The sequence below is a fragment of the Microcebus murinus genome, chromosome 18 (assembly GCF_040939455.1).
Source record: "Microcebus murinus isolate Inina chromosome 18, M.murinus_Inina_mat1.0, whole genome shotgun sequence".
NCBI lineage: Eukaryota > Metazoa > Chordata > Mammalia > Primates > Cheirogaleidae > Microcebus > Microcebus murinus.
Genome location: NC_134121.1, coordinates 58170236 through 58184262, shown reverse-complemented (window position 1 = coordinate 58184262; position 14027 = coordinate 58170236). Strand labels below are relative to the sequence as shown.

The window sequence follows — 14027 nt, the reverse complement described above, 5'->3', positions numbered from 1 at the left end:
TAAATACATTCATAATGCTGTGCAGCCATCAGCACCCGCCATTTCACCAACTCTTCATCTTGTAGAATTTGAACTCAGTACCCATTAAACAATGGCTTCACGTGTTGCCTTTTAACATTTTGTTTCTTGTTTTATATTTACCTTTTCATTATATTTTCCCCAAGATCATAAACATCTTAATTTAAGCAGCTATATATTTTTTTCATCACCTGCCACAGTACCTTGAATATAAATGTTTCTTTTAAAAATCACCACTTTCTCCATGTAGTTGCCTACTTCCTTCTCCCCTTAGGCTGCCTGCACGTATCATGCTTCTCTTCATCCACTAACACCGGTGCCTGCAGGGCCCGAGCCTCCATCACTGTCACTCACCTAAAATTCACAGCAGTCTGGGAGACACCTCGCAGAATGTGATGAACATGGTGATACGAAGATGCATTCTTTTCCTGTTGCTGCAGTGATATTACCACAAACTTAATGGCTTAAAACAACATAAATTTATTACCTCACACTTCTGGAAGTCAGAAATTTAAACCGGCTTCCCAGGGTTGTGTTCCTTTTGGAAGCCCTGGGGGAACTAGGAGAAGCCTTTCCCAGTGTTCCAGAGAGTGCACTTCCTGCTGTCCTTGACTTGTGGCCCCTTCTTCCATCTTCAAAGCCAGTAGCCCAGTGTCTTCTCTCCTCTCTGCCCTTTGCTTCTACCCCTACATCTTCTCCATCTCTGACCCATCTGTGTCCCTCTTCTGAGGACCCTGTGATTACATTGCCCCATCTAGATAATCCAAGATAACCGGAGGCCCTTAGCCACATCTGCACAGTCTGTTTATCATGTCAGGTAACGTCTTCCCAGATCCCATGGAGGTTAGGATGTGGACATTGTTGGGGGCCATTTTTCATCAGCCACAAAAGGCAAGCTCTGATAGCACAAGGGCACAAAAGGTGTGACTCAGGCTTAAACCACAGTCCCTAAAATGGAGCCATGGACTATGGAATGTCTGTTTTTAATGTTTTAAGATTAAAACTAGGAAGAGTGGACAGAAAACTTCAACTGGTTATTACTCTGAATTTTCTTATTTGAGGCCAGTTTTTAGGTGCTGTTGGCAACTGAGTGACCCTGTCATTCTGTGATATGTCAAGTACATCTTTGTTATTTGAGGCCCCCTAACTTACTACAGTCTGTATCTATGTTCAGGGCACTTTGGGGACCACACCTTTGAATGAGGTGGTCAGAGTCAAGGGTAGGATCAGCTGTTTTAGTTTTTACCTTTTTCACTTTCTGCAGAAACAGAGAGATTACACCCTTGAAGGGGAGTCAGGAAAGGTGTCTAATCTTCAATACCTGCACAGGTAAGGGTTATTGTAATTTTTCTACTTTTTAATATTATGAAATATATCATTGGAACAAAAGAATATAGAATGTTTTATACATTTTAATTAATAATTTCCTGATATATAATAATATTAATGCACATACCTGCATTTCATCATATAAAACTATATATACTACATTTGCATATTATTTTAATATATCTAATTTAAGATTTTTACATAGCTTCAGAACTAGAACACAGCAGTGTTGGAAGCTCCCTGTGGCTCCTCCTTCGTTTCATTCCTCCCCTTCTTCTGGAGCTAGTCACGCTCCTTCCCGGTGCCAAGCTCTGAAATTTATTCTGTTTGTTCTGAATGTTTTAAAGTTGTCCCTTTCAAGTTTAAGTTGAATTCCATCTGGAGTTTGTTTTTGTGTAAGGAAGGATCTGCTTCACTTTTTTCTGTGGGGATAGTGGATCGTTCCAGTACAATTGACTGACTGCTCCATCCTATCCCGCTGGTCTGCAGTACCGGCTCTGCTGGGCATGCAGCCCGTCTTCTCCTCGTGCTTTTGCTGGACTCTCTTCTGCTCCATTGATTTATGTGTCTGTACTTGGATGGGCACAATGAATTATTATAACTTTGTGCCAAGTCTTAACATCTGATAGAGCGAGTTCTCATCAGGTTTTTCCCTGCGTGTATTGTGACTACTCTTATCCCTTTGCTCTTTCATATACATTTTTAAATCACTTTGTCAAGTTTTCATTGTTTAAAAAGATAAATCCTGGCCAGGTGTAGTGACTCACGCCTGTAATCCTAGCACTTTGGGAGGCTCAGGTGGGAGGATTGCTTAAGGTCAGGAGTTTGAGACCAGCCTGAGCAAGAGAAACTCCCCGTCTCTACAAAAAATTAGTTAGGTGTAGTGGTACACACCTGTAGTCCTAGCTGCTTTGGAGGCTGAGACAGGAGGATCACTTGAGCCCAGGAGTTTGAGGCTGCAGTGAGCTAGCCTGGGGGGATACAGTAAGACCCTATCTTAAAAAAAAAAAAAAAAAAAAGTGAATCCTTCTTTTGTTTCACAGAAGAAAAGAGGAAGAGTGGTATTTTTTGGAATGTACAATGGAGAAAGATTGTTACTTGGTTGGGAAAACTCCAGTTCTCATCGAATTCTCTTTCCTTCTGACCTTGAAATTTTCATTTCTTAGTCATTGCTTGTCATTTGTATGGTGAACCTGACAGTGTCCTTAGCCATCCCCCTGCCCCTCTCCATTTTTTTAGAAAAACAAAACCACACATATTCCCTTCTTTACTCTTAATCTCCATTCTTAAGGAATTTTGTTTTATGCGAAGGTCAGATTGACTGCCAGGGGCCTTGACTGCAGAGAATGTCAAGCAAGAGTGGCCCTTGGATGTTGTCTGTTTCAACAACCTGGGGAGAAAGTTGAGGCTCTGGGAGGTTAAGTGATACATTTGTAGTTAACAGCCACAAAGAGTCAGGAGTCACTCTAACTTCCTTACCTTCAAAAGACCCTTTGAAACCTCAACAAGGCTTAGGAAACTCAAATTTGGAAGCCTTTGCCCTTGGGTCCATTCTTCCACCTTAAGGTTTAGCTAGTGTCAAGATCATGAATTTCAGTTAGGATGGAAGACCAGCTTTGGGGTAAATTGATGAATGAAGAATCAGGCAGCTTTTGTATTTTAATAAAACTGTGTAAAGCTGTGTCTGAATTCCTCTGTCACTTGTGTGTATAATAGTTACTTTGAGAGTCTGATTTTTCTGCAGAGCTTTTAAGGAAAATCCATCTCATGACATTCTCTCCTGTTTCTCAGAAGCAGCCACTTTTCATTCTTCTAACAAATTCTTTTGGTATTCGCGTCCACATGAATGACGTGTGTGTTGCTGTGTCTGGACCTGGGGATGTGGTCCTGCCGTGCACCCCCCACTGCTGTCCCGTCTCGCCTGCTCCCATCCAGCCCTGCACAGGCCTTCTCGTTTCTGATACCATCTAAAGGGCTCGTTTGGGTTCTTTGAATATTATTTTTAAAAATATAATATCCTGTTCTAATTTCACAACTGCAAAGTCTTCCCTTATCTTTCTGGGATTGTTAGAATAACAATAGGGTTTTTTTTTGAAGTTTTCTTCTCCCTGCAGAGTCAGGTTCCTCCAGGTTGCTTATTTTTCCCCTCTTGGTTTTGGCCTCTTTCTTGTTAGAGGTTTTCCTTCAATGTCGGGTTACCCTTGGTCAGGGACTCCTGTTGAGGAATGAGGCTCGTCAGGTGGGAGCTCCGCTCAGGTGTGCGGGCCTTGCTGTGAGTGGCTCTGCCCTTCCACAAAGGACCCCAACTCCAGAATCTTGACGTTTCTCCCGGGATGGTCAGATCCCTGGAACACACTGGCCTGCTGTTGTTCTGGAAGCCGAGTAGAGAAGAAGGGCAGCAGGTCAGTGCTCTACTCGACAGTCCCTTGGTCACTATGGAGCCCTGGACTCAGCTGTGCCTGGATCCCCTGTCCATAGGCCTCTTTTGTATCCCCTTCACAGAGTGGTCTCAGTCTTCCGCCAGAGTGTGGTAGGGATCTAGAAGCATAAATGCTTCTTACAGATGTTTAAGCAGTTACCATGTTTTTATCCACAGATTTTAAAGGGACTTTCCAGGTGGCACAGTCTCTTAAGTACATACACATGGTTAGTGTGCGTCACCATCTGAAGAGACTGTACCTTGGTGTTTTCTGAGATGAGAAGGTCGTCAGATGAGCAGGGGCAGCTATAATGGGAGCGTGTTGTCCTCGTAGTGTGGGCGAGGGAGGGAACTAGTCCTTGCTCCTGAGACTGGCTCATCATCCTTGAACCATCTTAAGGACTAACACTGTCCTCTGAAATTAGTAACTCTGTGGCTCTTGATGAAAAAGATACAGAGGCTGTAATTCGAGCTAACATCAGATTTTGTGATAAAGTCTCATGCTGGTCCCCTGCAAATTTGCTACTGACTCGCAGCCAAATTGAGGATCCCTTGAGGCCCAGGCCAAATGGCCCTGCTGTGTGACACACCCTCATGCCCACGCTTCCCCTTGGTCAGTCTCAACCCATCGTCTTCCCAGCACCTCAGCTTCTCTGAGCATAACTGGAACTGACATGTGTACATTCCAGCTACCTGACTTACATCAAGCTGTCAACAGCAATCAAGCGCAATGAGAACATGGCCAAAGGTCTGCAGAAGGCCCTGCTGCAGCAGCAGCCAGAAGATGACAGCAAGCGCTCCCCCCGGCCCCAGGACCTGATCCGGCTCTATGACATCATTCTACAGGTGAACCTTGAGGACTGGGAAGGCAAGCCCCTGTCCTTTGCCTGTGTTGGACACAAAATGGCTTAACTCTGCCTAGCAAAAGAGCTGTGACACCCAGGAGCTGTTAGCAGCTGGGTAAAAGACAAAGGTTTTGTATTAGTTCAGTCTGTGAGCCCCTGTATTTCAAATGTGTGGAGACTGGTGAACACACAGGTATTCACTGCATACTTCACCTGTGTCTATACCCTCCCAGGTGCTGTGGAGCATCCTGAGACCTGAGTCCACACTGTCTTGGCTCCAATAGTTTGCCACTTAGTAGTAGTTTCAAGACACACACACACAAGGCATCCGTGTAGGTGCCAAACGAGTAGACTCCTCTGAAGTAAAAGTTCAGAGCTGTAAGAGTTCCCTTCCAGCTGGGAGGGTCCAAGATGTGTCTGAAGGTGGGTGAAATGTGAGTTGAGTCGTAAAGGACAAATAGGCTTTCAGTATCAGAGAGGGGAACAGAGGCCACGCCAGGTGTGACTTCTGCCTAGTCACATTTCATAGACTTCCCCATCAGTCTGAGCTAAGGTAGTCTGTCAGGAACTCAATCTGAGGTCTTTCCTTCATGAATTTTCTTATTGCATCTGTCACACAGAATTTGGTGGAATTGCTCCAGCTTCCTGGCTTAGAGGAGGACAAAGCCTTCCAGAAGGAGATAGGCCTCAAGACCCTGGTGTACAAGGCTTATAGGTAACACCATGGGACTGGCATTGCTTTCCTTGGACTCCAGTGGTTCTGTCTGCATTGGAGCATGTCCTGTCCTGTGGAAGATGGGATCACCAGCCTTTGACAATGTGGTCGCCTTGCCTGTGTGTTCAAAGAAAATGTCTACTAAAGGTTGCGGCCAGTAGTGTCCAGTGCACCTCGTTTACTCTTTGTTTTGGTCAGGGAGTCGGAGTGCCCACACATTAAACTTGTTTTCCTCTCTCCTCCTCCCTTCCCATGGAAAAGAGACAAGCACTAAAAGGGGTGTTAATTAACAGAACCAGAGTGGCCAGTTAAGGGCACCTGAACTGAATTGGGATAAAGCTCAACTTCTCAGTTACTTAAATGAATTATATTATTTGTGACCTGGAAGGAGGCTGGGTAGCCGAGCGGAGGTGTAGACGGCAGAGTACAGCCATGTGCATTCATGCCCTTTTCTGGCCCTCACACTCCAGTGTGCTCTGGCTCTTGAGGGTGCCCCGTCTTCACTTATGTGGCCCCCCTCAGTCCTGTCAGGGGCCAGCGGCGCCCAGACTGTGCTGAGCCCAGTAGAGGAACTTCAGTTAGAAATAAGCTTTGGTTGGGAGGCCGAGGCGGGCGGATTGCTCAAGGTCAGGAGTTCAAAACCAGCCTGAGCAAGAGCGAGACCCCGTCTCTACTATAAATAGAAAGAAATTAATTGGCCAACTGATATATATATAAAAAAAATTAGCCGGGCATGGTGGCGCATGCCTGTAGTCCCAGCTACTCGGGAGGCTGAGGCAGAAGGATCACTCGAGCCCAGGAGTTTGAGGTTGCTGTGAGCTAGGCTGACGCCACGGCACTCACTCTAGCCTGGACAACAAAGCGAGACTCTGTCTCAAAAAAAAAAAAAGAAATAAGCTTTGGGGCCGGGCGCGGTGGCTCACGCCTGTAATCCTAGCTCTCTGGGAGGCCGAGGCGGGCGGATTGCTCGAGTTCAGGAGTTTGAACCCAGCCTGAGCAAGAGCAAGACCCCGTCTCTACTATAAATAGAAAGAAATTAATTGGCCAACTAATATATATAGAAAAAATTAGCCGGGCATGGTGGCGCATGCCTGTAGTCCCAGCTACTTGGGAGGCTGAGGCAGAAGGATTGCTTGAGCCCAGGAGTTTGAGGTTGCTGTGAGCTAGGCTGATGCCATGGCACTCACTCTAGCCTAGGCAACAAAGTGAGACTCTGTCTCAAAAAAAAAAAAAAAAAAGAAATAAGCTTTGGATTTGGTTTTTGGAAAAGAGATTAGGACCATTAGGAAAGAACGATTGGGAGTTGGATGTATAGACAGGGGTGGGTGGGATTTATATTTGAGCCAGACAACATTCTGCCTTCTTGCCTGTCCTTGACCCATTTTGTAAACTGCCCCTTCTTTGCGGAGTCAGCCAGTAAGTAAAAGACAGTGGCTCAGTCTTGGACCTATATGGTCGTCATCTCTGGTTTCTGGGAAGAGCCTGCAGGTTAGCCGAGCAAACTTGAACATTTACAGTGCAAGGGTCTCTCATGTACTGCTCTTGAGTTTAGAAACCTATTTCCAAATGTAAAATTTTAGCCCAAACTGCAAGGAAAGCGTTGGTCTTGGGTACTTGTTGCTTGAGAATGCTTTGGCTCCTTTCCCCCCTCCCTTAGGTGTTTTTTCATTGCTCAGTCCTACGTGTTGGTGAAGAAGTGGAGTGAAGCCCTTGTCCTGTATGATAGAGTCCTGAAATATGCAAATGAAGTAAATTCCGATGCTGGAGCCTTCAAGAACAGCTTAAAGGTGAGACCTTGACCTCTCCTTGTTTCTAAGCTGAAGAGGTCATGGAATGAGCTGTGGAGGACATGGCAGCTAGGCTCCTGCTCAGGCTGGCTTCCCCTGGCTGCCCGGGAGCCCGTGCTCCATGCCTGAGGAGGATTGAGATATAAAGAAAGAAAGCCATTTCTCTGGTTTTAAAAAAAACAAAACCTATAATCCTAGCATTCTGGAAGTCTGAGGCAGTAGGATCGCTTGAGACCAACCTGGGCAACAGCGAGACCCTGTCTCTACAGAAAATAGAAAAATTAGCCAGGCATGGTTGTGCATACCTATAGTCCCAACTACTTGGGAGGCTGAGGCAGGGGGATCACTTGAGCCCAGGAGTTTGAAGTTGCAGTGAACTATGATAACACCACTGCACTTTACCCAGGGCAACAGAGTGAGACCCTATTTCCCCCACCCAAAAAAAAACCTCCAAAAATCCTGAAGTACTGTTCTCAATCTTGGCTACATGTTGAAATTGCCTAGGAAGATTTTTTTTTTTTTTTTTTTTGATACAGAGTCTCACTTTTGTTGCCCAGGCTAGAGTAAGTGCATCAGCCTAGCTCACAGCAACCTCAAACTCCTGGGCTCAAGCGATCTTTCTGCCTCATCTTCCCCAGTAGCTAGAACTACAGGCATGCGCCACCATGCCTGGCTAATTTTTTCTATTTTTGGTAGAAACAGAGTCTCGCTTTTGCTCAGGCTGGTCTCGAACTCCTGAGCTCAAATGATCTGCCTGCCTCGGCCTCCCAGAGTGCTAGGATTACAGGTGTGAGCCACCACGCCCAGCCAAGGCATTGAGATTTTTAAAATCTCACAGTGATTCTAACATGCAGCAAAGTTGAGAACTATGGGTGAGGCCTTCCTGCACAGTGTGTGCCCAATACCAGTGGCAGCTTTGGGGAGCTTGCTAGAAATGCAGACTCTCAGGCCCCACCTGGGGCCTCCAGAGTGAGAACCTGCATTTTAACAAGACCCCCGGTTATTTGGGTGTCCACCAAGGCTTAAGAATTTCTGATCTTGGCCGGGCATGGTAGCTCACGCCTGTAATCCTAGCACTGTGGGAGGCCGAGGCAGGAGGATTGCTTGAGCCCAGGAATTTGAGGTTGCTGTGAGCTAGGCTGGTTACACGGCACTCTAACCTGGGCAACAGAGTAAGACTCTATCTCAAAAAAAGAAAAAGAAAAAAAAAATTTCTGATGTTAAGTACAGCACTGGAGTGTGTGTTTTATTTTATTGATTATTGAATGACAACTAGCTTCTTAAGCTTGTAGACTGCTGTGATGGTGTAGAGATTTTTAAAACATTGGCTGGTCCAAGGAATCCATGTATATTTTATAAGTAGAGACTGTTCAGAAAAGCAGACTAAGGTTATTACTAATGTGGTCATTTGCCAGTGTGTGAGAGCTGTTGCTGCTAGAGCCCTTGCTGTTTGCCCAGGAGGGAAACAGCAGAAACCTGGTGTCTCCCTTCAGAGAGCTTGTGGTTCTGTTGCAGCCACAGACTGGCATGCAGGAGCCCATGTATGAATACAAAAGAAGTAAGGGAGGCCTCAAGCAAAGGCAGAGAGATAGGAAGGAGGAGGTGGGTGTGGCAGCAGCATGGCCACAGCAGGGTGTCATCTCAGGAGAGGAGAAAGAGGCATTTTGTCTGACCCCGTGTGCTGAATGGTTTGGGGAAAGTGTCAGAGGACGGAGGCATGAAGGATTCTGTGGTATTCAGAACTCGTCAGATCATTCCCATGGTGCCAAGTACAAGACTGAGGCCAGGAGAATTGCATGCCCCTTGGAGAAGCAGTGGGATGTGGCGGGTAAGGGCTTAGGCCCGTGAGCCAGCGACCTGGTTCTGGATCTCGGCCCTGCTACCGCTGGGGGAGTGTGACTGGCACTTGATTTCACTTCTCCCTGCTTTAGTTTCCTCACTGTAAAATGGGAGTGCAAACTGCCTCGGGGTTATTGAGAAGAATAAATTAGCACAGTTCCAATTGTGTGAACTGCTTGGAATAATGCCTGGCTGATAATTCGTTTAGTGTGTGATAAATGTATCAACATTATCATTATCATCATCACTGTTTCCAGGCATTATTACTAAGCCATGGCATAGCTTTTCCCATTTAAAACAGGATAGCTTCTTGTTTTGTTTTAATAGGGAGAGCTGTTTAAAAAGTCTAAAATCCTGTGAAAATACCAGTGGGATCGCTTCACTCAGGTTAGCTTGGTGTGTTTCTCTGAGCTGGCGCTGGCTTGGGAGAACATGTTTTCTGAATCGTTTCAGGACCTGCCTGATGTGCAAGAACTCATCTCTCAAGTGCGGTCAGAGAAGTGCTCCCTGCAGGCCGCTGCCATTCTCGGTGAGCCCCGTGCCACGTTAGCCATAGAATTGTGTAGGAGGATCTAGAGAAACACTACTGTATTGTCTCTTCTCCCTGTGAACTGCCTTCCCTACCACTGTGCTAGTTTCTCTGGGCTGACAGCATTAGCGCTGGGATTTATTGTCTGTTTACACCACTTCGCAGCAGAATTTGGACCCAGGAGGGAGAGGGCTGACTCCCCACCTGCTGGTGACCTTTGCTCTTGGGATTTAGAAGCCATGTATGTGACAGGCCTCATTTTTTGCTGCCATGTGCTAAATCCTGTTCTCATTGAATCTCTGTGAAACTTTCAGATACCAACGACTCCCATCAAACAGAGACTTCCTCCCAAGTAAAGGACAATAAGGTATGTCGGGGCTGTGGCTTTTGAGGAATGAAAAGTAGGATTAGTAGCGCATTAGGAATGTGTACTCATTTGTAGAGCAGTGGACCCTTACTTTCTAAGGAAACCCCCACTTCACTCCCTTCTCTTATTCAAAGCTGTGAAAGCTCCCTGTATAAAATGTAAATTACACTGTAAAAGAGATTTGTTCTGTGAAGTTTGGATTCAGTCGAGGGGCTGCACTTGTGGATCTGGGGCCCACGTGTGACCTAGAGGCCACAGTTCCCCACCCCTGGCTCTAGCTCATCCCAGATAAGAAGGCTGAGGAACCTGTCGCTGTGTAGCATAGCACTCATGGGTAGAGCTCAAGCTCCTGGGTCCAAAGGCCATCTACCCTGATCCCAGCCTGGCCCGCTCTGGGTTTCACTGACTCCAGCCTATCAGGTGGGAGATCGTGGGGATTGGATGAGATGGCACACGTACAGCACCAAACTGGGTACTCAGCAGGTAGTGAATGTTCCAGAGAGTCTTCCGTGATTAACACCCAGATCCCTCCCTTTGTGATTTGACTTCTAGCCTCTGGTTGAACGGTTTGAGACATTCTGCCTGGATCCTTCCCTCGTCACCAAACAAGCCAACCTCGTGCACTTCCCGCCAGGCTTCCAGCCCATCCCTTGCAAGCCTCTGTTCTTTGACCTGGCCCTCAACCATGTGGCCTTCCCACCTCTTGAGGACAAGTTGGAGCAGAAGACCAAGAGTGGCCTCACTGGATACATCAAGGGCATCTTTGGATTCAGGAGCTAACCAGGCTCTTCCTCGGGGGCAGGGGGAGATGCCAACTCTTGATCTGTATTGTGAGAAAATCCCAGCAAGTTCCATGCCATTAAATCCAGGTCTGCATTGGGCCAGGGTGGGAGTTTAACATCTTCAGCCCTGCGTTCCTACATCTCGTGTGTGTGTGCACTTACATTCTTAACCAGTGTGTTAGGAGGGCACCCTGTCGTCTTCTGGTAGGTGTGTTTGGGGTCGCTCTGTCTCCCGCACTTCCTGTAAGTGGGGCCACTGGGAGCCGTGATTGACTCCCTTCGGCCAGTGGGCACGGATGGGGCCTCGGAGCATTCTGTCGAGTTTCCTCAGTACCATGGATTTGAAGTGAACTCATCCTTGCTGTGAGCATCCAGAATCCCTTGAACAGTTTGTCTATGACTGAAACATTGGCAGCGTCACCCCCAGAATTACGGTCAGCCTGTATTCCCCTTCACCTCCAAGCAAATGCTAAGAAGTTTCAGAACAAGCAGAGAGCTCTATTTTTAGAAGAAATATGTTACACTCAGAAATGATGAAACCAAATCTTATTATTAAAAGGCAAAGATGGTGGAGACTGTGCCCATTTTTTACATGCCCTCCCTCATGTTCATCCCTCTTCTCTCCTCGGGGACCTGGTTGTATGACCCCATGAGGTCAAGTGTGTCCTGACTTCCTGGCAACTGGGTGAGACTGATGCCAGATTTGGATGTGTTAGAGGCACTGTTTTTAAAAAGAGTTCCCCAGTCTGTAATTTTTAGCAGCCATTATAGTTTAATCAATCTCCTTCCTTACCCTTTTTTCTCCTTGGTCATCCTTTTTATTTCTATTATAACATCAATAATAGAAGTCACAAAAGCAATGTAAGAAAGCAAAGAATAAAAGTGATTTAAACATGAGATGTACCTGACACCTCTGAGTCCCTTTGGAGATCAAAACTCATTTATCCCATAGGAAAGAAAATCCACCAGGAGAAATGTTGGCTTAAGCCGGTCGTGGTAGCTCACACCTGTAATCCTAGCACTTTAGGAGGCTGAGGCAGGAGGCTTGCTTGAACTCAGGAGTTCAAGACCAGCCTGAGCAACAGCAAGATCCTCCCTCTACAAAAAATTTAAAAATCAGCAGGGCATGGTGGTGTGTGCCTGTAGTCCCAGCTACTCAGGAGGCTGAGGCAGGAGTTGGAGGCTGCAGTCAGCTGTGATCATACCACTGCACTCCAGCCTAGGTGACAAAGCGAGACCCTCAGAAAAAAAAAGTTGGCTTAGATGTGTCAGACATCAGACTAGTTGGCCTGTAGGGAAGGCCATATGATTAAAGATCTGAGAACATTACTTCAAGATGGAATCCCACTGTGCGTGTGGCTGTGCCATTTCCCCTGCAAGTTTCAGGAAAGCATGGCAGGAGCTAAAAGGGATGGCGGGAAGACAAATTAGACTTGTCAGTTGCATGTTGGCAAGAAGCCTCAAGATGCTCTGAGAGGTCTCTTCTCCAGGATTTGCTTTGGATCAAAGAGCCTCAGGAAACTGACTTATTTTTAATTGAAAGTTTCCCCATCTGTGCCATACAATTTAGGAGTATCCTTCCTCCCTCCCTCCCCTTGAAGATGTAGCATAGAGTTGATCTCAGGTTGAGGTCCTGGGTTTTGACCAGGTCAGTGCCTCTGTTGCGCTGAGGGGACGTTGAGGGGCTTCACTCTTATCCCCACCCTCTTCCCGGGTCGTTCTCTGTGGGGACAGCTGTGCTGTGCTCCAGCTCTGAGAACCTGGTTCCAGGCCCCACTGTGCGGGCAGTCTCCTGTCTGCCTTGTGCCAGGGTGTGCGGCGCTGTGAGGGGAGCAGGGCGGGGGTCCTTAGCGACCTGGCTTCCTAGGTCCTCGTCTTCCTTGGAGGATGTCACTTTGTCTTGCTCACCACCCTTGCAACCCCCCCATGCTGGATTGCTGGCCCCTGGGGATCCAGAGTCCCAGCAGTGGAGATGAAGAAGCAGATCATTCACACCTTCTCATTTCGAATCTCTTAGTGCTTTGTCTTCCTTCTCACTGCGCCACTCTGGGATTCTGCTCCTCCCAGTGTTCCCACCTTTATCAGCCATTGATGCTGTTTAGTATTAAAAGCGCATGTGAGCGCCGTGGCTCACGCCTATAATCCTAGCTCTCTGGGAGGCTGAGGCGCGTGGATTGCTCGAGGTTCAAAACCAGCCTGAGCAAGAGCAAGACCCCGTCTCTACTATAAATAGAAAAAAATTAATTGGCCAACTGATATATATAGAAAAAATTAACCGGGCATGGTGGTGCTTGCCTCTAGTCCCAGCTACTTGGGAGGCTGAGGCAGGAGGATCACTTGAGCCCAGGAGTTTGAGGTTGCTGTGAGCTAGGCTGACGCCACGGCACTCACTCTAGCCTGAGCAACAAAGTGAGACTCTGTCTCAAAAAAAAAAAAGCGCATGTTTCAGCAGAAGACATACCTGGCAGGGCCGAGGTCTCCACTTAGCTCGCACAGCCCTCCTTGTAGGACCCCTGGACATTGAGCAGGCTGTGTCACGGGACAGAGCACCAAAAGCAGGACCCCATCCTGTCCTCAACTCCAGGAAGTGGCTCTGCCTGTGATGGGAACGGGTTCCAAGTCAGGCCCTCACTGTCCCTGGGCCCGGCACACTGTTTGCTGGGTGGCCACGCGGTCCTGCCTTCCCGCGGGGCAGGAGATGCTCATGAGGGCCAGCTGGTTCTGGCCCCGGCAGAGTCTGAGTATCAACAGAGGAGAAGCTTCTTTAGGGATCTTTATACTGTGAAAACCTGCCTGGGTTCTGCTGCCGAATAGTTTCTGATTCCTCCTCTGTTGGGTGGTGATGGGACCGGGCTGGACATGCGCAGCCAGCCCTGTTGGGTCAGGGTCCCAGCAGCGGGGGGCTGTGCCGGCCTTCCCGGCTCTGTCTCTGGGTTTGTTCCTCTTTTTAGACATTGTTTTGATGTACTGTCTCCTCTCTGGTTTTACATTAAATCAAATGAGATGTCTTGGATTCCCTTTTTTTGAAATGAAACATTGCTGGGCTTGGTTCCTGTCTCCTTCTCTCCTGGTGGCAACCTGACTTTTCACAGTGGCCCTGAGGGTGACAGCCTGCGATGGCAGTGCACCCTCAGCCCACAGTGACCTTGGACCAGAGCCGGGTCTTTCCTCCCAAAAGCTGAGGTGATGGCTTCACCCCAGAAGGGGAGGAAGTCTGTCGCCAGGGGTGGAGACCGCTCTGTTCACCGTCATCACTGTGGCAATGCTCATTTTTCACACGCTAGGTATCATTAATTACACAAAGACCTACTTGATCACAGAATTCTAAACAGCACATTGCTCTCTGCAGCCTTGAGAAGCTTGGAACATTCACAGGTCTAGGAAAATATCCAAAGAT

The 14027-nt window shown here is 47.4% G+C and overlaps 1 protein-coding gene across 1 annotated transcript in view; it reads left to right on the top strand.

The window, feature by feature from the left end:
• Positions 1–11527, top strand: part of SRP68 (signal recognition particle 68) — a 38455-nt gene extending 26928 nt beyond the window's left edge. Inside the window, exons 10-16 of the mRNA XM_012778859.2 lie at positions 1283–1347; positions 4456–4612; positions 5232–5326; positions 6984–7113; positions 9406–9481; positions 9796–9848; positions 10401–11527. Coding sequence (XP_012634313.1) covers positions 1283–1347; positions 4456–4612; positions 5232–5326; positions 6984–7113; positions 9406–9481; positions 9796–9848; positions 10401–10628 — 804 coding nt within the window. The 3' untranslated portion in view covers positions 10629–11527. The remainder of the gene's footprint in view (positions 1–1282; positions 1348–4455; positions 4613–5231; positions 5327–6983; positions 7114–9405; positions 9482–9795; positions 9849–10400) is intronic.
• Positions 11528–14027: the final 2500 nt, after the last annotated feature.